At 41.6% G+C, this 26,079-nt stretch overlaps 1 protein-coding gene across 3 annotated transcripts in view; it reads left to right on the top strand.

Annotated features, from left to right (window-relative positions):
- Window positions 1-297: 297 nt before the first annotated feature.
- Window positions 298-26,079, top strand: part of snx29 (sorting nexin 29) — a 128,647-nt gene continuing 102,865 nt past the window's right edge. For 2 of the 3 annotated variants that reach the window (XR_009770407.1, XM_061706187.1), the window contains exons 1-13: window positions 298-677; window positions 1,210-1,274; window positions 3,555-3,607; window positions 3,748-3,878; window positions 5,430-5,610; window positions 5,778-5,848; window positions 7,427-7,687; window positions 9,481-9,883; window positions 10,366-10,478; window positions 12,992-13,088; window positions 13,245-13,327; window positions 15,399-15,462; window positions 15,990-16,118. Coding sequence is in view for 2 of the 3 variants with exons in the window: in XM_061706187.1 (XP_061562171.1) it covers window positions 671-677; window positions 1,210-1,274; window positions 3,555-3,607; window positions 3,748-3,878; window positions 5,430-5,610; window positions 5,778-5,848; window positions 7,427-7,687; window positions 9,481-9,883; window positions 10,366-10,478; window positions 12,992-13,088; window positions 13,245-13,327; window positions 15,399-15,462; window positions 15,990-16,118 (1,658 nt within the window). In the remaining variant the exon portion in view is untranslated. The remainder of the gene's footprint in view (window positions 678-1,209; window positions 1,275-3,554; window positions 3,608-3,747; window positions 3,879-5,429; window positions 5,611-5,777; window positions 5,849-7,426; window positions 7,688-9,480; window positions 9,884-10,365; window positions 10,479-12,991; window positions 13,089-13,244; window positions 13,328-15,398; window positions 15,463-15,989; window positions 16,119-26,079) is intronic. The other variant, XM_061706188.1, reaches the window with a different exon arrangement.

A 26,079-nucleotide genomic window follows, 5' to 3' on the forward strand; every position in this document is an offset into this window, starting at 1 on the left:
ATTTGGAATCTTCAATGTTTCAGTCGTCTTCTTTCTTCTGTCTCTTATGTTTTGTGGATGGCGGAGGAAGTTAGTGGAGAAAAAATATTCCACACAGTATCTCCAGACCTCAGAAAAACCGAGGCAGACGTGCACGAACTACAAGCACACTGTGCTGATTGAATTTAATTCAATTCAAATGCCTAACGTAAACAACGGCAGTCCGAAGACAGTTAAAACTACATTTCCCATGAGGACTTGCGCAAAGCCATATGACAGCGGGGTGTTTTGTCATGTGACCTGCACACGGCAATAACCCGCTTCCGGTGTTCGCCCAGTCACGGACTGTTGGTTGACGTAACAAAATGAGAATTCACTCGGTGACTTCAATATTGTAATCCGGCTTGTGAAAAGTGCACTTTATCGGCTCGGCAGCGTGCGGGACACTCGGCACTTGTATGTCATCCCGCGGAGGTCGCTCAGCTCCGGGGCAAGGCCTCTCCGCTCACCGACCGAACACCGCCCTTCTAGCCGCGATGGGGTGGGTCAAGCTCGCCCACGGAGGCAGCATGGGCCCGGCCCCTCGCTAGCCTCCGCCGGTGGACGATTAGCAGCCACAAAGAGGGATGCATCAGATCGGCGGGGGAGCGTCAAGCTTGGATGTTGCTGCACCTGAAGTGTGGTCGTCACAATGAACGGTAAGTTTAGTTTGTGTTTGCAAAAAACACAATTTGATATTTACACCGGCGTTTCTGGAAAGGCATTGCAGTATTTTCTCCCAGATTTTGCAACAAAGTCCATTTGATTCGTCCAAGTTTGACATATATCTGCATTGTGCTGCATCGATTTGAACATATTGACATTCAAATTATTTACTATTCAATGAAACCTGAACAACCTTCATGTGTTGCTTCCTTTCTCCTAATCAAATGTATATTGGTCCTGAGGATGCAGATGACACTGCACATTTTTTTTAAAGGTTGATTTGTAACATCTGCAGACTTTAAAAAAACGAACATAATTTTGTTTAATTTATCCATGAAACATACCTTATTTTATTTGGGTGTTACAATAAAACAATCATTTTTTATTCTCTGCAATAATGCAAAATAGCATGTGTTTTCTTACTCTATGCTTGTCCATGACTCTTTATTTCCATGCATACAGTTATTACACAAGCAGAAATTGCACACCATGAAATCAAATTTGGTCTTTGTTCACCTTTTGCAGGCACTGTGCAGAATGATGCCAAGAGACAGAACCTCTTGGAGAGGTTACTAGATGCTGTCAAACAGGTTAGTATAACCTTTTAACACATTCACTGCCATTGACGGCTTTAGTAGTCAAATAACCATGTTAACTGGGAAGGCTGGCAGTGAATTAGTTAAAATGCAATACACGCATACACTGCACTGTGTGCACAGTGGCTGAAATAAGTATTTAACACCACCATTTTTCTCACTAAATATACATCCAAAGGTGTTATTGACCTGAAAATATCACCAGATGTTGGGAACACCCCAAGTAATCCATACATACAAATAAAGTAGAACAAATCAGATCAGAAATTAAGTCGTGTGTAATAATGTGAAATGACACAGGGAAGAAGTATTGAACACATGAAGAAAGGGAGGTACAAAAAGGCATAGAAAGCCAAGACAACACCTAAAATCTATCAATAATCAAGCAGCAATCCAGCCACTTGTCAGTGCAAATGAATATCAGCTGGTTCAGTCCTACCTGATGGCCTACAAAAAGGCCAAGGTGTGAGTCAAGACACATCTCATGATGGGTAAGAGCAGAGAGCTGTCTCAAGACCGTTGCAAACTAATTGTTGCAAAACATAACCATGGCATTGGATACAGGCACATATCTAAGATTCGGAATGTTCCAGTGAGCACGGTTGGGGGCCATAATACAAAAGTGGAAAGCCACCATACCACCATAAATTTGCCTTGATCAGGTGCTTCATACAAGATTTATGACAGAGGACTGCAAAGAATAATCAGAAGAGTTGTCCAAGAGCCAAAGGCGACCTGTGGAGGGCTTCAAAAAGACCTGGAATTAGCAGGTACTGTTGTCACAAGGAAAACAGTGAGTAATGTACTCTGCCACCATGGCCTATATGCATGCTCACCACGCAAGACCCCATTGCTGGAAAAAAAAAAAGCATGTCAAGGCTTATTTTTTTAAATTTGCTGAACAACATTTGGACAAGCCAGTTAAATGCTGGGAGAATGTAGTCTGGTCGGATAAGAGCAAAATTGAACTGTTTGGATGCCATAATGCACACCACGTTTGGAGGAGAAATGGCATTGCACATTACCTGAAAAACACCATAGCAACAGGGAAGTTTAGAGGTGGAAACAGGATGGTGTGGGGCTGCTGTTCAGCAAATGGTACTGGTATACTTCACATTATTGAAAGAAGGATGAATGGGTTGAGACATTCTTGACAAAAATCAGCTGCCATCTACGAGGATGATGAAAATGAAACGAGAAAAAATGAAAAAGAATGAAAAATAAAGCTGCTGGAATGGCCCAGCCAACCACCTGACTTGAATCCGATCAAAAATCTATTGAAAGAATTGAAACTCAAGGCCCATAAAAGAAGCCCACGGAACCTTCAAGATTTGAAGACTGCGTGTGTGGAGGAATGGGCCAAAATCACTATAGAGCAATTCATGTGACTAGTTTCTCCATACAGGAGGCATCTTGAACCCGTCATTGCAAACAAAGGCTTTTGTGCAATGTGTTAAATAAATACCAGTTGGCGTGTTCAATACTTTTTTCCCTGTGTCATTTCACATGATTACACACAACTTAATTTCTGAGTTTATTTGGTCTACTTTCTTTGTATGGATGGATTACTTTGGTTGTTCCCAGTATCTGGTGCAATTTTCAATAGCACCTTTGGAAATATATTTAAGGAGAAAAATGACGTGTTAAATACTTATTTCAGCCGCTGTATGTGGCGTATGGACACATCAAACACAAATACTCCCACCCTACTGTGTCAACAACTTCACAGAGAAATCAGTAATGGCTAACGTTAACCTGTGCACCCCCCCAAAAAAAAACTCACCACAGTTCTGCTTATCATTAGGCTATGGCATGATTGCAAGGGTGTTGCACTAATGGGGATGTGGGTCTTTGTGTGTGATCGAGGCTCAGAATGATAGTGTTTCAGAAAATGTAGCCCGGCATCCGGACTCTGGCCATCACTTGAAAGTGACGCTGAATGTTCACCCATCCCAGCTGGTAATGTCATGGACGGAGAAACTATTCTTATGTAAATTAGCCCCACTGTTACGTGACAGCGGGATGGAAATGCACAACAGCTTACTCACGGACATATTTTTAGGCAGACAACAGAAGAGGTGCGTGTTTGTTAAATTTCACATTTGGTAGGTGGGCAGGCAGTCCAGAGAACCAACTAAAGAAAATTTAGTTGGTAAAGAAAATTCCTTTTCATTTATATGCCCCTTTAAGCTATATGTAGCAAAATGTCTCATACAAGAGGCAAGAGTGTCAGCTCTCATTTATTATCATTAATTTCTGCTCTTGTCTTCACAGTGCCAAATCCGCTTTGGAGGAAGAAAAGAGATTGCAACAGACTCTGACAGCAGGTAAGACACGTCATTTGTCATCACCAAATAAATATTTTCCTCTTTGTGTTAGTGTTTATGGAAAAAAACCCAAAAAACTGGGTGGATGTTTGCGTCATGTGTCAACATAAAACTAAGCCATCCTCTTTTTGCGTCTTCAGGGTAATCTGTCTTTGCGCCCAGTTTGAGGTGGTACTGCAGCACGGCTTGAGAAAGAGCCGAGGTCTCGCCCTCACCGCCGCCGCCCTCAAGCAGGCTGCCGGCTTCAGCAGCAAAGCCGAAGGAGGTAGAGGTTGGATTTGAATTGCTTGTGTAATGTGTTTTTTGCTTTTCAGATACATTTTATTTATTATATGGTTGGTAGTAGAAATGTTCAATAAGGGATCTAGATAGACAAACTATACATCAAATGTGGACAAGTGTTCTCCACTATAAATGTACGTTTGGCATTTGTCATATACAATAACTAGACTGTGCAGGTGTACCTAATAGATTGTCCAGTGAGTGGAGAGTGAAACCTCAAATAGTGACGAGAAGCCATTCCGGGGCACATTTAAGTTATTTTTTTTTTCTTATATAATGGAAATAGAAGTTATCCAAAAACCCATAAACCCTTTATTACCGGTACATTCTAACATCCCTTACCTGTCATACAGATAAAATATAAAGAAAGCTAAAGATTAAGACATTATTAAAACAGTAAAACCCTTAACGATCAACTTTAATGATTAATAACAAAGGCATAATGTGGAGGTTCTTCTTGGTTGTCATATAAGTGTAAAATAAAAAGGTTTACCGCTGTTCAAAATAAACCACTTCCCAATCCCAATGTGCATGATCACGCTCAACAAAAGTACTGCGACGCTGATGGACACTGAGCCCGCTGGCGCTTGCTTTACTTACTACATGTAACTTCTGGTTGTATTCTTCTTTTCTTATCATGTTTGTCCTTAACACCGCTTGTTGAGGCTGGTGCTTCTTTGGGATAAGCCAATAAAAGCCAAACATGAAGGTTAGTGCAACTTTAAAGGCATGTTTTTCCCCAAACATTTTTTTTTTGTCAATTTATAAATTATACAACTTTATGGGAAGTACACTGAAGCCGTTCCAGTATATTATAAATCCTAACTAAATATTTGGCATTTAGGTTATTTTTATTTGCTTCAATATCAATACCCTCTTCTGCTTGTAGTCAGCTGAACTCTAAACCGTCCTGCTGTTTGAGGCGCCATTAGTGTCACGTTACCGGGTAAAACTGCAGAATATTTCAAAATGCACTGGCTGTCAATTGCACAGTAATGGCTACCACCTCATTCGTGACTATTAGCATTTCTAATGCTCTCCTGTGTTTGAACTCGAGGCTTCCCAGCAGTCTGATGAAGCCGAATCCATCACAGGCATAAATTTAACAATGTTCTGGGGACTTATGCTAATTATATGCTCATGATTTGTATTATCCCATTAGGAATCACTTGTCTGTATCTTTAAACATGTTACAAGGTGCATCTTGAGTTATTACTGTATGTATTTGACTGATGACTCAACAGCGCCACTGCTGCTTCCCATTCAGTAGTGCACTGAATTTTGCCTTAACGAAGACATAGTAGGCATTTCTTTCCCTCCCAGTTATTTAATTGCTCCAAGAAGTAATGAATTAACAATTCCAAGCAACTGACAAATTTCTAAAGATTAGTTTGCAGTGAAATGAGCTTCACCTTGACATTTTATGCACATTTCCTCATTATTAGTTTAGGTTTGGCGGCTGTACCGCCATCTATTCACTTGGTCTTTGTTTACTATAGTTTTAATGATGGCTCCTCCCCCCCCCCCCCCCCTCCTCCAGAGTTCACCTTCTGGTTCTACGTGAAGGAGCATCTCAACCGGCATGAGCTCCAGCGCTTCTACTCCCTCCGTCACATCTCATCAGAGCTGGGCCGGGGTCGGGCCTGGTTGCGCTGTGCTCTTAATGAGCATTCTTTGGAACGCTACCTGCACACACTGCTCGCTGACCGACCACGCCTCGGGTTAGTGCAGTGTTTCTTTGTGCTTTATGGCAGCGTCTATTTTTAGTTATTTTTGGATGAAAACTCCATAAACTGTTTCTCATTGAGTGCAGCAATAAACAGGATATTTATGTACATCCCGCTTGAATGCGCTTCCTTGATTTAACTTTACCGCCTTTCTTTTTTAGCACTTACTATGAAGACTGGGCTTTTATGCTTGATGAAGAGAGAGCCAGTATGCTGCCCACCATGGCTGCTGGTGAGTTTGGAGGTTTCACATTTAATAGTGTATTTAGCTACAGTATGTTAGCAGTGCTAATTTCCCATTTTCTTTCTTCTTTACTTGATTGTTTAATTGCACACAGGATGGGTGGGCAGGCACTCCTGACACCCAACTATTTTTATACAAACAAAATGGTAAAATGTCCATACACCCTCTTTAAATTAAATTCAATAACTACGATTTAACCAAATCTTTAAATCTCTGACATTGTCGATCAAAACTGAACATTATCTTTGTAACTGCAGAGTATTCACGTAGCTCTTATGTTGAATTATATTAGATTATGCAGGGTCTACTGTTTCTGCGTATTTTTAATTGCAGGAAGCTACTTTGTTGCAATGCAAAGTTAGAGCATTAATTCTTACGCTTACTACAAATAAGCATAACAGTGGTTTTTGCTGTTTCTCTATGAAAAGAAGCAACATATTTCAAATCCTCGTGTCGAAATCTTTATCAATGAGTGGTATAGTACAATCGATTTTGCATGAATACCTATTATTGGGAACAATGGACTGATTCATTTGAAATGCTAATTTCTGCTAGTGAACCTACAGGTGTCATAGTCCAGTTTTCCCCGTGTACTTGTGCAGTGGTTCGTCAATTTGTTATTCGAGGGAACAGAGGCCCAAGGTATGCACACATTTACAAATACAAAAAGTCATGTCCTCTCACCCTTACTAATATAGCTAATATCGCTTGTTATTGAAATACATCTCGACATTCTCGCTATTAACTAATCATGAACGGAGGTTGAGACGTACCCAAAACAATCGTGATCCAACATTTTCATAGTCCTCTACTATTTTGGTAGTAAGTACACTCACAAAGCACACTCACTGGGAATTAAGGAAGGAAATGAAACAAGAACAGACATGACTTGTGCTTTTACTCCTGCGAGCCACAACATTAGGTACTCATGCACAATCTAATGATATCTTATACAACAAGGGTAGAAAAAAAAATAAATCCACTTTTTCAAATATAATAATGCTCAGCTTTGATTGATTAACATTAACCAGAGAGATGTTCGTGTAGCACTATAATGCAAGCATTATTATTTTTAAAGGCAGATTTTTGCATTTTATGTGTTGGGTATAAATATGAGTATAATAGTGCAGCTGTTCCTAATGTAGTGTCTGGTGACTGTACGTTGCAAATACTACAGACTGCTGTGCATTAACATAGAAGTAGACTGTGAATTTGTGGAATTGAAAAAAAACCCAAATGTTTTCTTTGTGACCTCGCTCAATATTGAAGCATTATGTTATTAAGTACTAGAGGTCTTTACAGATAGATGTAGGAAACTAATTCAATCCACTGTTGCTGTTTGATGGGCACTGAAGATGAATCCTCTTTCGCACTTCCCCTTTGAAGTATTGATAGACACCACTCGGCTGAGGACAAACTTTCAAATATTAAGAATGTTTGTGGTAGATGGCGTTCTCTCATTGAGTGCTTTTAGAAGTGCCGAGCAAGCACTTTGAGGAAGTTCACAAGTTGCATGTGTCTTCACCAGAGCACTGACTTGCTTTTTTTCCACTCTCTTCTCTGCAGGTTTGAACTCCATCCTCTTCGCCATCAACATAGACAACAGCGACCTGAACGGGGGGCCGACGAGAGGCGGAGGCTCCACCATGACGCACCTCCTCAAAGAGTCCACGCAGGGCATCGGCAGCCTGTGGAAGGAGTCCACGCAGGGGGTCAGCAGCCTTCTTCGAGAGATCACCACCGCCACCGCTGTGGTGCCAGGCTTCAGCCCCAGGGTGGACGTAGCCTCGGACCCACTACCTGTCCTGCCGCGCAGCACCTCCGCTGGTACTTTGGCTAAAAACTGTGACCCAAAATCTCAAGATTAATTCATTTCTCCTTCAGGCTGGTTTTACGCTACATGGTTCAAGTGACACAATTCAGATTTTTTTATTTTTATTTCAAGAGGCACAATTCAAATTAGCCATGCAGCGTAGAGAGAAAAAACTAAACGAATATCTTCACATCATAATCAGGCCTCTTCCAAATATTCGGTACGTATCAGCTATGTGCCAAATGCGAGTGTAGCATAAATGCTGACATTGGATATAGCCATGTCGTGCATTGCATTTTGCCTGAAACTGCTTCAAAACAACATTAGTCGGCTTTCACTTCCACACAATCGAGAGCACTCCAAATGATCAATTAATTCAATAATCAATTATTATGCCCAACCTTAACTCAAAGGCCTCTCAAACTTGAACAGAGTCACTGTGGACAAATTAGACCACATGACCGTACTCTCCATAGCGCACTCCACTTTTTATGCTCCATAGATCACTGAAGAATTGTTTTGCATTAGATTCACTTCAAGTGGTTTTCTGAAAGCCATAATGTGGTTTTAGTACAGATTCTTTGAGTTATGTGCCAGAATGCTTTTATTTTTCTGTGATACATACTGTAGCTGTCAGATCTACTATGCCATTTTAGAAAAGTTGTGACATTAAAATGAAAAGTTCTACCAACCACATTTCTACATTGTTTTACCACCAACCTTCCAAGTTTTAACACATTGTTTCCATTAGATTCCACTGTAATCCCAACATTAATCACATTTTTCATTATCCAGGAGAAAACCGTAACCTATTTGCTTAACTAAATCTAAGTGGTGATATTTTTAGCCCACTCTAGCCTTGTGGTTAGTCACATGTGACCGTCTTCTGACAGGAAACATTCATTTGCACGCATCTCCATCCAAATGGAGCAGCAGGTAGTGAAGTCCTCAATGAATCGTCTAACCTTCCAGACCTTCGTGTTTGACCTAATTTAGCTGTCTGCCTTGTTCCATTCCACTGGGCACTGACACCATTTCCCCTCCATGCGTTCTACTTAGCAGGATGAGCTAGGTTTAAAATTTTAACTGTGTGGTTAAAAATGGAAGTCTACAATTCTTGCTAATACATAGATGTTTTAGACTCAAAATTGGGTGTGTTTTCCACAGTTCATAATGTGTTTTGAGAGGCTGATAGGGTGGAACTTCTCAGACCAAATGACCCAGAAGTTGTGGAACTGGGAATGACCAAAATGAAAAAAAAAAAAATAGCCTTCAGAGCAAACTCTTCTCCTTTTCATTTTTATTGGAATGGGAGACGTTATGCAAAGTTTTCTGAGCGGCTTGATGAGGTCAAATCACTCTTAACACAACACCGCAGGATAATCGGTCAGGTTAATCTTTCAGAGAAATAAGGGAATCTAGTTTTAGCTGACTTTGACTGTAAGAGGAAAAATGCTCAAAATTGGCCTGATATTTGGTATGTGTGTACACTGCTTAAAATTTGTAAAAATTAAATGCTGATATTAGTGTAATATTAACGACCTTGGAGGTGGCACCATAAATCAATCTAATATTCCTGTGTGTCATTGTCACTGTTGAGATTTTTGGGTAAGGGACATTAAGGAAAACCCGAATCCGTCCGTTTTCTCCATCCATTTTCTGTGGCACTTGTCCTCATGTGGGTTGCCGGTAAGTTGGAGCCGATTTAAGATGACTTTGGGTGACAGGCGGAGTACACCATGGACTGGTCGTAAGGCAACTTAACACATATTTTACTTTTTCCACCTCTTGGTCCTTTCCCACTCAGACTCTGGGCTGAGGAAGGAGCGGCGGAGGAGAAAGAAGATCACTAACATCATCTCCTTTGACGATGATCTGGACGGAGGTGCTGAGGATGAGGAGGAGGGTGAGGAGGACTTCCCTAAGATTGGTGGCCTTAGCAAGAGTCAGGCCGATCCCGTTCAGAGCAGCGTGGAGGAAGGGATCGATCTCTTGGAGCCGTCGTTCCCAGAGTCGCCTTCTCACAACGGGCTGGATGACACAACAGCACTGAGTTGGGTGGGGTCACCCCATCACTCTCGTACGCCGCCCATGCCTACGCCTCCTCTGACAGACAGGAAGAGCATAGATAACGAGGATGAGGAGGAGGATGAGGAGGAAAAATACAAACGCAGAGCACCAATCCAGGAGGACGAGAGGAGTAATGACCAGTGAGTTGTTCCATCCATTTTCTATACCATTTATCCTCATTAGGGTTGCGGGTAAGCCGGAGTCTGTCGGTGCTGACTTTGGGCGAGAGGCGGGGCACACCCTGGACTGGTTGCCAGGCAACCACAAGACACAGTTTGACAAGCAACCATTTGTTTCTATGAGCAATTTAGTTTCCAATTAACCTCACATACATATTTGTGAAATGTGGGAGGAAGCCGGAGAAACCTTCCGCAGCGCAGACTCCGCAGGGGAAGGCCGGAGCCGAGATTCAAACGCAGAGCCTTAAAACTGTGATTAAATGTGTGAACCACTACTGCACCATGCTGCTCTACTATGACTTTCACTCAAAAAGAAAACGAGACATCTTGTTCAAAGGCCAAATCCCAGCGTGTGACTTGTGAGCCGAGTAGGACACAGGATATTGATTGCGCCAAGAAAGGTCACTCCCAGCTTGACTGAGCTTGAAATGTTCTCTTTTAAGGATGGTGGTGGGAAGTCTGTCCAGCGTGTCTACGTGGAGCCCCGTGAAGGTACTGATGGACCACAGCAGCTCGGACATCCTCATCCCCCTCAATGCCGCCGCCCCACAGCCAGGTATTCTATAACATAGTACTGAACCACACAGTAATCAGTGCAATCAGTCTGATGTACTTCGAAGAAATTAGTCTCTGGAAACTCAGTGATAACATCCACTCTTCTGGGCATACCTTCTACAAGATTTTCATTGTGTTTCTGTGGAATATTTTTGTCCTTTTAGCTATGAAAGAGGTAGGCAAAGTATGGCCCGTGTGCCACATATGGCTCCGTTTTTTAATCCGGCATAAAGTCCTGTAATATTTTTAAAATAAAATATTAGATCGTTATCATTAAATTACTTGCAAATATGATAAACATATTTAATTATTTTATTAAAAATATTGTACATTTTATGTACACATTCTAATTATTATGATTTTTTTTTTTTTTTTTTTTTTTTTTTTTTTTTTTAATTGTCACTTAAGCACAAAGCTTTGCCCACCCCTGATCTACAACAACATCCAGAGGTCACTGCTTGAACTTGCGAAAGTGCTGCTGGCTCACAATCTTATGATGTAGTTCAGTGATTCTCAAAGTATGGTACCAGTAGCACGAGTGGTAAGTAGACTCCCTCCAGTGGTACGTGAAAGAATCACTGCCCAAGTAGTTCAGTTGTAACTTTTTAGCACAATACATTTGCATCTCATCTTTAAGAACTGTTTTTTTCAATACATTTTGTATTGAACTTTTATGTATGTACTTTTCAGCATTATTGGTGCCTTCACAGATGTGCAACTTACCGATGCCATTGGCACTAACCCACCCCCATACCATCACAGATGCTGGCTTTTGAACTTTGCGCTGATAATAATCCGGATGGTCCTTTTCCTCTTTGCCCCGGAGGACACGACATCCGTGATTTCCCAAAACAATTTGAAATGTGGACTCATCGGACCACAGAACACTTTTCCACTTTGCGTCAGTCCATCTCAGATGAGCTGAGGCAAGCCAGACAAGCCAGCGGCGTTTCTGGGTGTTGTTGATATAAGGCTTTCGCTTTGCACGGTAGTGTTTTAAATTGAATTTGTAGACGTAGCGTCAAACTGTCTTAACTGACAATGGTTTTCTGGAGTATTCCTAAGCCCACAAGGTCACGGCCGTTCAGTGTTGCTTTTAGGCCTTGCCGCTTACGTGCAAAGATTTCGCCATATTCTCTGAATCTTTTGATGATATTATGGACCTTAGATGATGAAATCCCTAAAATCCTTTTAATTGTATTTTGAGAAACGTTCCTAAACTGTTGGACTATTTGCTTACGCAGTGATTCACAAAGTGGTGAAACCTCACCCCATCCTTGCTTGTGAACAACTGAGCCTTTTGGGGATGCTCCTTTTATACCCAATCATGACATGCACCTGTTTCTACTTAAAATGTTCACCTGTGGAATGTTCCAAACAGGTGCTTTTTGAGCATTCCTCAACTTTGAGTCTTTTGTTGCCCTTGTCCCAGCTTTTTTTGGAATGTGTTGCAGGCATCAAATTCAAAATGAGTGAATATTTGGTTAATTGAAGAATAAATTGCCCGTAGGTGTGAGTGCGAATGGTTGATTGTTTATATGTGCCCTGAGATTCACTGGCGACCGGTTCAGTGTGTACCACACCTCCTGCCCGAAGATAGCTGGGATAGGCTACAGCAGCCCGTGACCCTAGAGAGGATAAGTGGTAAAGAAAATGGATGGATGGATATTTCGGGGAAAAAAAAGCCCACTAACATTCGTCAGTTTGAATATTAAATATGTTGTTTTTATAGTGTATTCAGTTGAATATAGATTGAAAAGGATTTGGAAATCATTGTAATGTCTTTTTTATTTACGTTTTGCACTTCCATGCCAAACTAATCCCAGTATGCCTTTTATAAACCTTGCTTTGTGTACTGTTGTGCAATTAAAGGCCTCCCCTAAACTGGTCCCGAGCATACATTTGTCTGAAAGGTAAGAGGAAGAATTTAGCTTCAGAGGGAAATAAAATGTCTATGCCATACCTCGTTTGATTGGAAGAGGTTTGTTGTTTTATGCAACACATTTTGGGAGTCTGTGCTCGTCTCATGTTGCTATTTCTTGGCTTTCCTAACAGCCCCTACACAAATATTATAATAATGTGCATTCATGGGTTTTATGTTTAATTTAGTGAGCCAAGCATTGATTTAAGGCAGGGGTGTCAAAAGGCGTCGTCATAGCAGGTGAGGGGACCGGTATAATTGCTAAGGGTGCTTTGGCTCCTTCTGAAAAGACTGAATGCAGCTGCAAGTTACATTTATAACTCACTACTAAAAGGACAAACAAAAACCTTCTCGTCATGCCATCTACTTGCCAGAAACTGAGCTGCACTGTGTTTGTTTACAGAGTTGCCGTCTGGCTATGCTTCTTGTACCTGAACTTAATATGACCGATGTGGAATCCCTAATAATTGCACCTGAATTTGATAGTCATTTTTGTGGCTAGTTTTGAACATAAATCAAGGAAAATGTATCGCAAGCTTTCACAAATGACATCTTTTGGCCAGATCTTAACTGTCATTTCCATCTTGTTTCAGTCAACTCTGTAGAGGACACGGCGGCCTTTCCTGCTCAGTGTGAGTCATCAGGGCCGGTGGAAGACTGCGATAGCCGCAGATCACGGCCACCTCTGAAGTAAGCTTCTGCTCTGCTGTATGTCGGATGTGTTTTGGTGTGAAGACGGTTTTAATTTCATCACTTATTGTAATGAAATTCAGCCATCTGCTCCTCGGCTTCAGCAAGTGAAAAGACTTTTGACATTTACGATATCGATGCGTCGATGTTTTTCAGTATGGAGTCCAGTCAGTTGGCGCTGTCCACTCCGCTCAGTGGTACGCTGCCAACATCTGCTCTGCCAGAGTCAATGACAGTCGGTGAGTAGTTGTTGTCCCCCCCCCCCACACCCCTTTTCTGTAGTTCTGCTCTTCTTCATCTTGTCTGCCATGCAAGCCAGCCTTCCAACATTAAAATCAGTGGAAAAGTGCCACAAATGTGTACAAATGTCAGATAGACTAGTGTGTTCAGGAAATACAGTAAGACATTGTTCTACTGCCTGACAGTGAAGTGTGTAACTTAAGTTTAACTTTGGGTTGTGTTGAAATATAGTCCCTTTGCAATATATCAGTTTGTGAAAATCTCACTCCACTATTTCCAAATGACCATTTTATCCAGCTGGTGGCACTGCTGGTCCAAGGAATAGGCATCGACTGCCGCTAGGCGCCTATAAGGCATCTCTTACGAAAGGAGATGTGAAGCAATGCTAGTGAATGGAATCCAGGCCTTTTGTGGCAGCTGTATGATTGTAGATGTAGATGGCGAGGGAAAAAAATAAATAAATTCCGGGTCACTTGATGAGTCATGTGTGTGGTCTGGGGTCTTTTAGCTGCCCAGTAGATTGGCATATTTGTGAAAGTTATGTAGCTGCCCAGTAGATTGGCATATTTGTGAAAGTTATGATGTCGACAGTGAGCGAGCGAGCTCAGCGAGAAGAGAAAACAAAAGACTACCAAGTAAACTGTAATACTGTACTCCGCTTTGTTTGACTATTTCTTACCTGCGACTCAAATGGAAGACAAGCGCTATAGAAAATGGAGGGCTAATCAAGCATTTACAGGTACATCTCAAATTGGAATATAGTAGAAAAGTCCATTTATTTCAGTACTCATACATTCTGTAAGAATCTTTAAACACTTTAGAGGGCAAATTCCTGCCCAATTTCTACATTAAAAATCAGTTACTGTTACGTAGTAGTTTCTATCGATGGTGAATTTTGGGTTTTCATTTGCTGTAAGCTATAATCATCAAAATTATACACAGATATAGGCTGTGCCCTTCGAACTGCTCTTAAGTGCTAGAGGACTCTGCATCTTTTTGCACAATTGTTTTTTGGCAATGACAAATTCCTTGTGTGTTTTGGACCTACTTGGCAAATAAAGATGATTCTGATTCTGAGATATGTAAATCATAAAATATTTTAGCGTTTGTATTTCATTTTTTGAATCGAACTACCCAACTAAATTAAGCTTTGGACGCTATTCGAATTTATTGATTGTACCTGTACAGTGGATGAGTCCAAGCTTGTCAGTCGACTGGAGTGTATGAAGTATATAATTGACGAGGCATCTCTGTTGCGTAGTGTAGCCTGTGCAAATGTTATCGGGCCATTTCTTTGTTTGTCCGCTTTCTGATCCACACTCCATTGTAAAGGACTGTTTGCAATATATGGACAAATGGAAGCATTTATTTCCTCTCCCTCACACAAACATACTCACTGGCAATGTCATTTGTAAAATCCCTCTGTGAGGACCGAGTGTCGTCTGGCTATACTCAAGTCCCTAATGGCTCGTCTGTGACACCCGCTGTGAACGCCTGGTCGTACTAAAGGTCACTTTCATTTCCGGCTAGATGATGTGGAGCTGTATAGACGCTCCTCACGTCCACTTTTTTTTTTTCTTGTCCTCGTTAGCACACACCTCCTCCTCCTCATCCTCAGACTCCTCAAGCCAAACTCAGCACTTAGACCCAGGGCTGCAAGGAGACCTATTTGTATCTGGGGCAAAATGGACACCTTACATCAGTTATGAGAACAGACTAGTGGTCTTTGTAAATTGTAGCATACAAAAATAGTTAATTTCTTGTCTCATGGTCGTTTTTGGACTTTTTGAACTGTGTTTTTTAGTTGAACCGCAAACATGTCACAATTGTCAAGGAAGAAGCAAATTAGTCTTTGTATATCATTTTAATTTTAGGATATTGACAAAAAGACATTCTCCGATTTGTTAAAAAGATTGTCAGAAAAATGTTTGACAATTTGGTGTCTGTTAAGTATATCAGTAGTTGCTGTTTGCACCTTTGGAACTGAAGGCATTTGATTAGTTTCTTAACTTTGCAATGTATCTGTTCTAAACTTAAAATTCTAGCTCTCAATTTGTGGTGTCTTTTCAGTGGAGCTGCGACAGGCTATTGTAGCCATGATGAACAGGAAGGACGAGCTGGAGGAACAAAATGGGTATGTAGGAGTATACAGCCTCCTTATCTGCTGCTTGCAAAGCCAAACGTGCACAAGTACACTCACATACACACGCACAGTGAAAGCAGTTGGATGACCTTTCCCTTTAATATGGTACTCTTTTTATCAAGAGAGAGGCATTTTCATGCTGACTTGGCCGTAGACTGATTAGTTTTTTTTTTTTTGTTGCTACGAGCAAGGCTAGTTGAGTGGGATTTACTATGAGAGTGGGATTTACTATGAGTTAACAGCTGCCACAGAAAAACAGCAAAACACTGCTAATCTGTTGTATAGTTTTGTTTTTATGCACTGCAAACTGAAGGATGAGGGCATTTTTCTCACTCAGAGGGAGGAAATTTATAATGTAATTACTGTGATAAACACAAGTGGACGAGTATTGGGCCACCTGGCCTTTATGCCAACTGAATCTGAACATAATGCTGTCCTGTAATGTGCGGCAGCAAACTGCTCCTGCGTCCATGTGTGTTTCGACATGACACGGATGGTCCACTTGGTGTATTTGGCAGGTCTCTTCGTAGTCTGCTGGATGGGGAAATGGAGCATTCAGCAGGTCTGAGACAAGAGATTGAGCTGCTGAAAAAAAGGCTGGCTGAACTGGAAGAAAGACACACGGCAAAGGTCCAGGCACTAGCCAGGTAACATACAAGAGTGCTCTTGAATACGTAGACTATTAAATTAATACAATAAAGTACGTTCATTATTTTAAATACATGTGCAACATTCTTCTAGGAGAAACCGTGCAGTTCAATACCAAACCACAATTATAAAAATTGTTCAAGGAGACAGTATGGAAAATTTACTTTTTAAGGGCTTACATACAAAGTTGGGTCTCTGAGGTGCCAGCCTTGCCAACAAATTATTTATCTGCTTAAGTATCTGTGAGCCTCTGCCTTCGGGTGGGGGGGGGGGGGGGGTGGGTCCTGACTGTTGTTTGTGGCTATGCACCAAACGGCAGTTCAGAGTGCCCACCCTTTTTGGAGTCCTTGGAGGGGGTGCTGGAGAGCGCTCTCACTGGGCTGGGGGACTTCAATGCTCACGTGGGCAATGACAGTGAGACCTGGAAGGGCGCGATTGGGAGGAACGCCCAAACCCCCCCGCCCCGATCAGAACCCGAGCGGTGTTCTGTTATTGGACTTCTCATCACGGATTGCCCATAATGAACACCATGTTCAAGCATAAGGGTGTCCACACGTGCACTTGTCACCAGGACACCCTAGGTCGCAGTTTGGTGATCGACTTTGTGGTCGTGTCATCGGACTTGCGGCCGCATGTCTTGGACACTCGGGACCCACGACACGCTGGAGAGACGACGTCTCTCGGCTGGCCGGTGAACGCCTCGGGATCCCCCTGGAAGAGCTGGATGAAGTGGCTGGGGAGAGGGAAGTCTGGGCGTCCCTGCTAAAGCTACTGCCCTCGCGACACGACCTCGGATAAGCGGTAGAGGATGGATGGATGGATGGAAGTGTCTGTGAGCATCCAAGCAGTTGTGATCAGCTAGGCTGGGCCAAGATCCGGAGCCGCTACACTCTATGAAACACTCACACACCCCAGTTGTAACACCCCTTATGTGATGTCAAAGCCAAAAGGTACAGTGGATATAAAAAGTCTCCACACCCCTGATCAAATGCCAGGTCTTTGTGGTTGACTGTCAAACTAAATTTAAAACGAAAAATTGCAGTGTAATAACGTAGACGGGCTAATGAATAGCATCTACATCGTGGTGTTGTCTAAGTGTCCTTGAATAAGATACTAAACCCCCAGTTGCTCCTGATGCTGTGTCATCAGTAGGGGAATGAGACAGTGGTAAAGCATTTTGAGTACCTTGAAGGTAGAAAAGCGCTTTACAAGTGAAAGCCCATTTACCATTTTAGAAGGGACGTTTGAACACAAATGGGACACGTGGAAATGCAAAAAAAAAAAAAAACAATACTCACAGGCATATATTCTTTATCTTATGCGAAAAAAGATAAATATTACTTAGTCACAGTAGTGAGTTGAGTGAAACTCTTCTTTGTCTGTCTGCATGACTGTATTATACTGCCCGGTGGCCAAGTCACACACACCAAAAGGAGCTGCAATTAATTAATAACGGTGCACAAACTGTTTAATTTTTCTCATTATATTTAATTATGTTATTACTATGTTTTCATAAATTACAATATTCATGTCACTGCCATTAACAGCTGTATACAACAAATATGCCTGTTAACTGGGAGGGCTGGCAGTGAATGAGTTATGTACAATTTTCGTTATTATCTTATCATCGTGAGGTCATTGATTTGTTGCCACATGGGGTAGCTCAGTTGTCGAACCTGTCCACTGGATAAGATGCGCCGACCTTCAGTAACATGGCTACAGTCAATAGAAGGAGTTTGAGACAATGATGTGAAAGTGATCCCATTGGAAGGCTAAAATTGAGTTCCACAATATAGGTGGAAATATATAGGTGGAAAGAGTTTTATATTATCAAAATATTTTGCCAATAATAGTATCAGGATAACAGTAACTGAAGAAAAAATAAACTTCATTTCTTTGACACATAATAACAATATAAAATCACACCACCACCGACAGTGCTGGTTTTTGTCTTTTTACTGTAGAAACGTTCATAATGATAATAAAAGCAGTGTATTTACATTTCTATTTATTTTAAAAAAAAAAATGATGCCAGAACAATTCACATTGTAATGTTGAATTACACACACGTGCGTGCAGTCAGTCAGATTTGTTTTAGTGATGCTTTTTATTCTTAGCTTAAAACTTTCATTGTCTAGTTTCCAAAGCAGGTTTCGTCAATCAAAATAACAAGGATGGTCTCTTGTCCTGTGTTCTAACTCCTTGCCCTTCTTCAAACTAAAATGCAAATAGCAGTGAGTAAAGAGAGAATAATGTAGTACTCACTTAACTGCTAGCTGAACGTGTGGTAGAATACCAAGATCAGCATCATATTAACATGCTCATTCTTTGTTCATCTATTTTTGACTTATTCTTCACCATTTTTTTGTTTGCCAGCTAACCTTTCATGGTAGTTCTACACTTTCCACCTTTGGCTGTAACGGCAAAATTATTTTCCTGCAAGAAGGCAGTCAGTCAGTATGATGCACAAATCTAGCCCTGAGGTAGTAATCGGTTCTGTGCGCTTGTCAACCTCTTGCTGTTAACCCTCGACCCAGGGTCCCGCTGTTACCTCGCGATCGAAAACATTCATCAGAAACTGCTATTTCGAAGGGATGCAGGAGACTGTTTCACGTTCAAAATTCAGAACTTTATGTCCCCATTGCTTTCTTCGTGCGCTTGTCCATCAACAGTGGGGAACCACTGTCCATGTAATCATGCTTGTCCTTCATGAAAATTGTAGGTCATACGACAATCGAGGTGAGATCTTAATGGAGTCTTAGGCTACATTTACATTGCAGGTCCAAGTAAACGCCGCAGTAAAACAGCGGCTGGTAGCGGCAATTATTTACTTGTTGAAGCATCAACACTAATGTACCATATATGCTTTCACATTAGTTTAAAAATAGACAGTTCAAAATATTTTTGGGGGGGCGTCAATCGCCTATTGCCTGTAAACTTATCCCCCAAAGAGCGGGTGTTAACTGTATATTTGTACATTTATGCTACATTCCCATTGGCAGATATCTGATGTGATTTTTATACACATTTGGATGAGGCTGATTACGATCTAAAGATGCAGTTTTTTTCTTTACGTTGCCATGACACTCTTCTTCTTTTCTTTTCGCCTTGTCCCTTTAGGGGTCACCACCGTGCGTCATCCTTTTCCATATAAGCCTATCTCCTGCATCCTCCTCTCGAACACCAACTGCCATCATGTCTTCCCTCACGACATCCATCAACCTTCTCTTTGGTCTTCCTCCAGCTCTCTTGCCTGTCAGCTCCACCCTCATTATCCTTCTACCAATATACTCACTCTCTTTCCTCTGGACGTGTCCAAACCATCGAAGTCTGCTCTCTCTAACTTTGTCTCCAAAACATCAAACCTTGGCTGTCCCTCTGATGAGCTCATTTCTAATTTTATCCAACCTGGTCACTCTGAGCACGAACCTCAACATCTTCCTTTCCGCCACCTCCAGCTCTGCTTCCTGTTGTCTCTTCAGTGCCACTGTCTCTAATCCGCACATCAACGCTGGCCTCATCACTGTTTTATAAACTTTGCCCTTCATCCTAGCAGAGACTCTTCTGTCACATAACACACCCGATGCCTTCCTCCACCTGTTCCAACCTGCTTGGACCCGTTTCTTCACTCTACTCTCCCTTCTCTCTCATTTTCCTCATTCATCAACTCCTTCGAAGTATTCTTTCCATCTATCCAGCACACTACTAGCACCAGTCAACATATTTCCATCTCTATCCTTAATCACCCTCACCTGCTGCACATCCTTCCCAGCTCTATCTCTCTGTCTGGCCAACCTGTATAGATCATTTTCTCCTTCTTTAGTGTCCAACCTGGCCTCTTGTTTTGCCTTTGCCACCTCTACCTTTGCCCTATGTCGCATCTCAATATATTCCTTTCGCCTCTCCTCGGTCCTCTCAGTGTCCCACTTCTTCTTAGCTAACGTTTTTTCCTTGTATGATTTCCTGTACTGTGAGGTTCCACCACCAAGTCTCCTTCTCTCCTTTCCTGCCAGAAGATACACCAAGTACTCTCCTGCCTGCCTTCTCTGATCACCTTGGCTGCAGTGGTCCAGTCTTCTGGAAGCTCCTCCCGTCCACCGAGAGCCTGTCTCACCTCTTCCCGAAAAGCTGCACAACACTCGTCCTGCCTTTGTCTTCCTAATCTTCCTCCCCACCACCAGAGTCATCTTACACAACACCATCCTCATCCTATGCTGTCTAGCCACATTCTCCCCTACCACTACCTTGCCGTCGGTAACCTCCTTCAGATTACATCGTCTGCACAAGATGTAATCCACCTGCCTGTTCTGGAAAAAAGTGTTTACTACAGCCATTTGCATCCTTTTTGCAAAGTCTACCACCATCTGTCCCTCCAAGTTCCTTTCCTGGATGCCGTACTTACATTTACCCTGCCCCTAAACTTCTAGCCTTACTGCCTTTCCACTTGGTCTCCTGGACACACACACTATCAACCTTTCTCCTAATCATCATGTCAACCAACTCCCAAGATTTTCCTGCCATAGTTCCAACATTCAAAGTCCCCACATTCAGTTCAAGGCTCTGTGCTTTCCTCTTCTCTTTCTGCCGAAGAACCCATTTTCCACCTCTTCTTCGACTTCGACCCATAAGTCGCTGAATTTCCACTGCCGCCCTGCAGGTTGACGGCGCCGGTGACGGACGTTGTTAACCTGGGCCACGACCAATCCGGTATGGAATTCTTTGGAGGAACGCTCATACTTGTTTGGCAAAGTTTTAAGCCAGATGCCCTTCCTGACGCAACCCTCTGCTTTTATCCGGCTTGGGACCGGCCTACAGTTTGCACTAGCTTGTGGCCCCCGTAGGGCTGCATTTTTACATTGCCATGACACATATCCAAACAATCGTAAATTGTGACACTTGCACCACTCAGTCCAGCTTAATATTGGCAGTCCATTTGTTTAGCTTTCTCTCGCAATACATCATCCCCCAATTTAATATGGTAAAGTCAACTCTGACGATTGTACGTTACAGTACCACGTTCAATGTTTGAGCCAGCTGAAACCACAAGCTCAGCAGTTTTGAGAGGAAAGTGCATCAGCTTTTAAATATGCAATGATTATCGCATTTGAACGGCACATTTTAATGGACTGGAACTAGCAGGCGAGGTAGAGATGGCCTCCGCGGCCCGCCTCACTCTAGCTGCAGGTGACTGTGAAATGCAATGTGCATCTCAGACTCACAAATCCTATTCTGTCGTCAGCGGCTAAATCTCAAGTGCTGCTTTTCCTCCTCAGCCAAATCTGTCTCGATCAATAGCGGCTATAAATACCACCAAAGGAGCAGCTAGCCACTGAATAGGGGCTGGAAGCTGTCAGTACCATTGAGGGAATGAGGCTACTGGCAGTGGTTGCTACTGCATGTATACCACAATCTTCTGTGATTCTCTTTCACTAATGGTAAAGAGGGAGAGCATTGCTAAAGAGGCTAAAATGTTTTAAATGTGTATTGCTACCTGAAAAATATGTCAATATGACTGACTTCATCTTGGTTTTGAGTACAGCAACAGTTGGAATTGTATGTGAATTGTTGGAAAGGGACTATTTTTACAGCAACATTAAAACCTCCTCGAATGCCGATCAAACCAGTCCTAAACGTGTCTGTCAGACTTCCCTGACTGAAGAATCATGAGGTGCTTGATGCTGTTTAACTACAATCCTGTGGGTAGTGGTAGTGTTAATAACGAAGTGGGCTTTTGGCTAAATTTCATTGGCTCACCATGGAGAAAATGAATGCTGAAATAATTGTTTCACCGGCCGAGTGATCTCAGTTTTTCCTCAACTGCTTCAAGATGCTAATAATCAACAATCAATACCAACTAGCACAGCTCTTACAGTCCACCAACCAACCAACCAGTTTTTATGCCCATCTCCAGAGCCAACTACTAACAAAAAGCTTTTTTTCAAAGCACACCTCATCTGCTGGATCCTTCGGTTCAGTGCCCCAGGTTTCCACCAAATCTTGACAGCTCTTGTCGGCAGACGTTTTACCTAATCTTGCAAGATAATTTAGCAATTAAGTAATCAAAGAATGATAATCCAAACTAAAGCTTAAACCAAAGTCTCCAACCATTTATTAGTTTTCTGTTTCGCTTGTTGCCAATCAATCACCATGCACCCATGGGGCCTGGCCGGGCATAGATGCAGATTGGTGTCATCCGACACCAGGTGCAGTCATCTATCTGTGAAAATTAAATGCAAATGAACACCATCGATTCCAAGACCAAGACGACCTACAGTGGAGGTTTTTTTATTTTTATTTATTATTTTTTATTTTTTTTTATTATAAGCACAAAGAAAATTAACTCTTTCCGCTTGCAAAGGGTGTTAATGTAGGATTAAGACCTGAGCTTGGTTTCTTCTTTTCGTAGCTAACGTTTAAAAAAATTGGAACATGAAAGACTGAATCAGCATGAATACAATTAGGTGAAAGCAAAGAATATTTACCTTGGGTCTATCATGGAGATATGCATATCCTTTGTATCCTGAAGCTCCTCTTTCCAAAATCTCAGCGAGAACTAGTTTCTCCGTAGGACCCGAGTTAAAATTCTATGTGACATCGCCTTGAAAGAGTAAATGCCATTTGAAAGCTTTATGATACGTGTACATGCCATTCACACAAGAAAAAAACAAAACACGCAAGCACAGGGAGAATAAATCATCTCCACACAGAACTGTAATGCAGATGTACCAACTACTAGGTCACTGTGCTGCCCAGTCAATTTTGAGATTTTATAAATGTATAAAATGTATTTTGATATTAAAATGTAAAAAAATAAAAATAAAATAATAATCTAAACAAACTAGCAAATTCTTTTTAAAACAGGCTCATAAATATTCTCAATAGCACAATTATTTGCAGTTATCCAAAGACAGTGGAACCTCAAAGGTCAAACCCAGTCTGGTCTTATGTAACATGATGCACCTTTATGTGTGTAGAGGCATCTTTCTACACTAAAATTATTTGAAGTGGATTTCTAAGTCATACAACCTCAGGGACAATAACATTTAGTGGTTCCACTGTATATGGGTGGCAGAAAGCATGCCGGTTGCCATAGCAGACCTTCTGTAGACTATGCTGCTCAAATTGCAAGTTACTCACACTTAGGAGATTTGCGATAAAGGTGAACTATTACTCACTCATGCACCCAAATATAACATGAAAATGTAAGATCCTTGCTCACGCATCGAAACATGCCAGCCCACACTCTTGAAGCCCAACAAACTAAAAAGCACACTCAACAATCACCATCCTTTTGTATATCAACACACATCTGCTCAGTCAGTGACGAAATCTTCCAGCGGAGGCAAATCAAATGTAACTGGTTTATGCCTGGACATCTCACTGTCAATGTTGTGACAGAAAGTCAGCGAGCTTGATGACTTTTTACAAACGTAAGAATTAGCAGTTTTGATGACTAAGAAGGAATACACATTTACTTTTCGTCCTCCTCAGCAACACGACTGTGGTAACGTTGTGAAAACATTGAGCTGGTGTTAAAACAACATCAAGTAGTGAGTCATTTTTGGCAAATCATCTTGCTGATCCTGAGATGTTTGCGACTCTGTTAACAGTATTGATTTACCTGATTTTTCATTATGAGGAATGATGGATCCAAACATTTGGGTGCTTGGCATACATAAAGATAATCGGGCAATTTCTGTCCCGATTTTGCCCCTTCTTGACCAAAGACAACAAATACTAGACTATCTTATGTCTAATAATATTATCCTATAAGATCATCCTCTGGTCTGAGAGTGAATTTCTCCCGATAATAGGCTCTGCAATGGGTCGGGCCCAACAATAAAAAATAAAAACAGACATTTCCTACCAGTTTTTTTGCTGTCGTTTTTTTTTTTTTTTTTTTTTTTTTTTTGGTATAAAAGTGGGCTCACCAAAGCAATTACTTTTCCAAAGTAAGTCTTTTTTAAAAATTTTTTATTACATCGCCATTGTACCACGCCGCCGTTCCCTTTAGAAACATTGACGCAACATATCCGGAAGTGTTTGGTGTTGTTCGTTTTTGTTTGATCACGCAAGGTTTCTGTCTTGGAGGACTTGTTTCTAGATCGGCGGCAGAACAGAATCTTTTTGTGTAGTGTTCCATGTTGAGATTTTCTTTTTTTCACAGCTAAACAAGTCTTTTAAGATTTGAAAGGCCTTACCAAATGTGTGTCACTTAAAATGTGCATGTAAATAGACCAAAAAAATAAATCAATCTGATATTGACTTTAAATTGGTATTGGGAACTTGGACCTGCAGTGTAAATCCGGCTTGAGTCTGCCTCACATCAGTGTTGTAGCATTTCTACACAGCATATCCATATAGTTGAAAAATAAACCACCAGTTACTGTATGTAAAAATGTCACCCAAACCAAAATGATCCCACCCTAAAATCTGTTCGGAGTATTCAACCCTTAAACCTTTCTGCCACACACGCACACACACATATACACACAAACACGCACACGCACAAATCACCTTTTTACACCATCAGTTGGCAGAAACAGCAGGAATATGGGAATGTAGCCAGTTGAGTGGGTTCGGGAAGTGGTATTTCGTCACTGGGAGAAGGGGGTGGTTGAACAGGTGGACGTGCCCACACTCCTACACAGAGACCGAAAAGCAATGGGAGCAGGTGTCTTTTTCTGAACTGAAATGTTGTAGTTACGTAGAGTGTTTTACCTTTTAGTTTTTCTTCTTTGGGATGTTGCTCTATTTTCCTCCTCGCACTCTTTTGCTAAGTACTCTGAGATATTCAATATATAATGCTGCCACTGTGGGCTAGTACATGCTTGGACTATTTTTACTACAAAGACATAAGCAGTAAATTGCACTCTGGAGCATTATTCAGTGACATGCATCTCTGAAGGCATCTTTGTACCTCCCCTTTATTACTTCCAAATAAAAGCACAGCATACACAAAGATCAGCCACTTTGCTGTGTTTATTGTGTTTTTAGATGACTCACGAGTATGGAAATAATAAAAGAAGTTTTGGGGGGATGCAAAATGGAAAAACATTTTTAAAAAATTACCTATGGGGTTTTACTCAACTTTGGCAATTACTGTACGTAGTTGAAGTTTTCTTTTGAGCTCTTTACAGATATAATCACGGATCTTTCGCCTTCCTGATTTGTCTTTTGTTTAGTTCTTCAAAAAACTTTTGTATCACTCTCATGCACGCTGTTTGTTTTTTTTCCTCCACAATGTTCCTCCTGTCTCCCCCAAAAAGGGTAATAACTTTTCTAGTGTACTGTAGCTCTCAAATGCAAACTTTCCCCTCTTTCCTGAATCAGATTTCTCTGACACCAATTCTGTTGATCTCGTCTCTTACTTAACTTACTGTTGTACTCGCAAGACTGAGAAGTTCAGACTTACTGAATTTCTGGGTCAAACTATTTCCCCGGATGAGAACGCAAGATGTGGCTCATCCCATAACAGCAAGCCAAGGGATGTGGTTTCCAGGTCTTTAATTTTTCGACAGTCTCATTTAAAACTTTGGAGTCCCTTAGAGAGAGACTTCGAGGTTTACATAAGTGTCTGGTTTTTCGGCACTGAAGAATCCACACAGCATTCTGGCTGCAGCTTACTTCTATAGTTTTAGACTTTGAAAAATGAGCGTTCTTTTTTTAAAATATATTTTTTGTTTTATTTCAAATATTGCCCTTTTAGGGTTCTCAATAGGTACAGCCAGTCTAGCAAATGTAAACGCAGTACGAATAATCCAGAGATATCGACTTTCTAACTTTGCTAGCCTGATGTGTAAAGTTGCAAATGATGGGTAGGAGAATCTCTGTCGACGTTCTAGATTGCGGTTTCCATGCCAGCGTCATACTGGGCAGCCTATCCTAATAATGCTGCCTAGAGCTGCTGGTCGAAAGTGGAGGTCTGCATGGATGTCGGCCTTGGGTGACGTCATGTTC

This window comes from Phycodurus eques, chromosome 19 (genome assembly GCF_024500275.1).
Source record: "Phycodurus eques isolate BA_2022a chromosome 19, UOR_Pequ_1.1, whole genome shotgun sequence".
Classification (NCBI taxonomy): domain Eukaryota; kingdom Metazoa; phylum Chordata; class Actinopteri; order Syngnathiformes; family Syngnathidae; genus Phycodurus; species Phycodurus eques.